Raw genomic sequence first — 1,459 nt, 5'->3', positions numbered from 1 at the left:
CACGCAGGCTTACGATCGTGTTGCTACGGCAACGCAACGACACGCAGGCTTACGATCGTGTTGCTACGGCAACGCAACGACACGCAGGCTTACGATCGTGTTGCTACGGCAACGCAACGACACGCGGGCTTACGATCGCGTCGCAAAACCGTCGCCATGTCTCTAACGTAACTAGACGATGCGCTCGCGCGCGTGCATTTAATCACGGTTAATTAATCAATTATAGCATTTAATCACGGTTAATTAATCAATTATAGCATTTAATCACGGTTAATTAATCAATTATAGCATTTAATCATTGCTTTATTTATTCATCATATTTATCATTATATTCACCAGATGATTCCCTGTGTAATATCACGTCCGCACACGAACACGAATCCTCCCTCACTCCCGCCATCATGTTACACATAAAACAAAAGAACATTCTACAGCACCCCCTGGTTACCGTGGCGGCGCTCGTCCCGTCAGACAGAGCTTGGGGACGGGAAGCGTTTCCGTGACGATCGGTGTTGATGTTGACAGTGTGAACATCCCTCGCCCGAGAGGTAGCGCCATTGTGCGCTGACAGATGGACAGCAGGTGGCGCTCCTGTTCCTCAATGAACTCATGATCGCTGTGGGAGACAGAGGAGATAGCATGTGAGTGAGATATATGAGATAGCATGTGAGTGAGATATATGAGATAGCATGTGAGTGAGATATATGAGATAGCATGTGAGTGAGATATATGAGATAGCATGTGAGTGAGATATATGAGATAGCATATGTGAGTGAGATATATGAGACAGAGCATGTGAGGGAGATATATGAGATAGCATGTGAGTGAGATATAGAGACAGCATGTGAGTGAGATATATGAGATAGCATGTGAGTGAGATATATGAGATAGCATGTGATACGTATGAAATGGCGTGGGACATACAAATATCATCTACAAATAGAGAGGAAGACAAAGAATAAGAGGAACAAAGAGAAGAAGAAAAAGACGATAAAAATGCCATCTTAACTTTCTGACCTTGCACGAGCGTGACCTTGGCCATGGCTTGACCTTGCCTGACATCGAATAAATGCACTAGTGTGACCTTGACCTTACCTGACCTCTGGTCGCTGTACCAGCGTGACCTTGACTGGGCGGGCGGACTGGAGCAGCTTACGGACCTCAGCCACGCGCAAATCTTCTCCAAACTGCAGTTTGAGCGCCTGAAAATGTATTTTGTTCAATTTACCCATTTTTTTATAGATTTAATTTTAGTATGATGACAAAAGTGATGTGAGTATTTTAGTGCGGTGGGTTACAATCAACGTGTGTCATAACACGATGTCACGCACTGATACATGCACTCATGGCAATGCATGCACGCATGCACGCATGCACGCACATACGCACGCACGCACGCACGCATGCACGCACATACGCATGCACGCACATACGCGCGCACGCATGCACGCAGAGCCTG

The 1,459-nt window shown here is 46.1% G+C and overlaps 1 protein-coding gene across 1 annotated transcript in view; it reads right to left on the bottom strand.

Annotated features, from left to right (window-relative positions):
- LOC106819914 (anaphase-promoting complex subunit 1-like) overlaps positions 1–1,202 on the bottom strand; it is a gene marked incomplete at both ends in the record, with an annotated part of 7,025 nt that extends 5,823 nt beyond the window's left edge. Inside the window, 3 exons of the mRNA XM_014824487.1 lie at positions 54–63; positions 449–616; positions 1,096–1,202. Coding sequence (XP_014679973.1) covers positions 54–63; positions 449–616; positions 1,096–1,202 — 285 coding nt within the window. The remainder of the gene's footprint in view (positions 1–53; positions 64–448; positions 617–1,095) is intronic.
- Between the last annotated feature and the right edge of the window lie 257 nt (positions 1,203–1,459).

The sequence above is a fragment of the Priapulus caudatus genome, unplaced genomic scaffold (assembly GCF_000485595.1).
Source record: "Priapulus caudatus unplaced genomic scaffold, Priapulus_caudatus-5.0.1 Scaffold5087, whole genome shotgun sequence".
NCBI classification, from domain to species: domain Eukaryota; kingdom Metazoa; phylum Priapulida; class Priapulimorpha; order Priapulimorphida; family Priapulidae; genus Priapulus; species Priapulus caudatus.
Note: the sequence above shows the minus strand (reverse complement) of the source record. Positions and strands in the feature narration are given on the sequence as shown.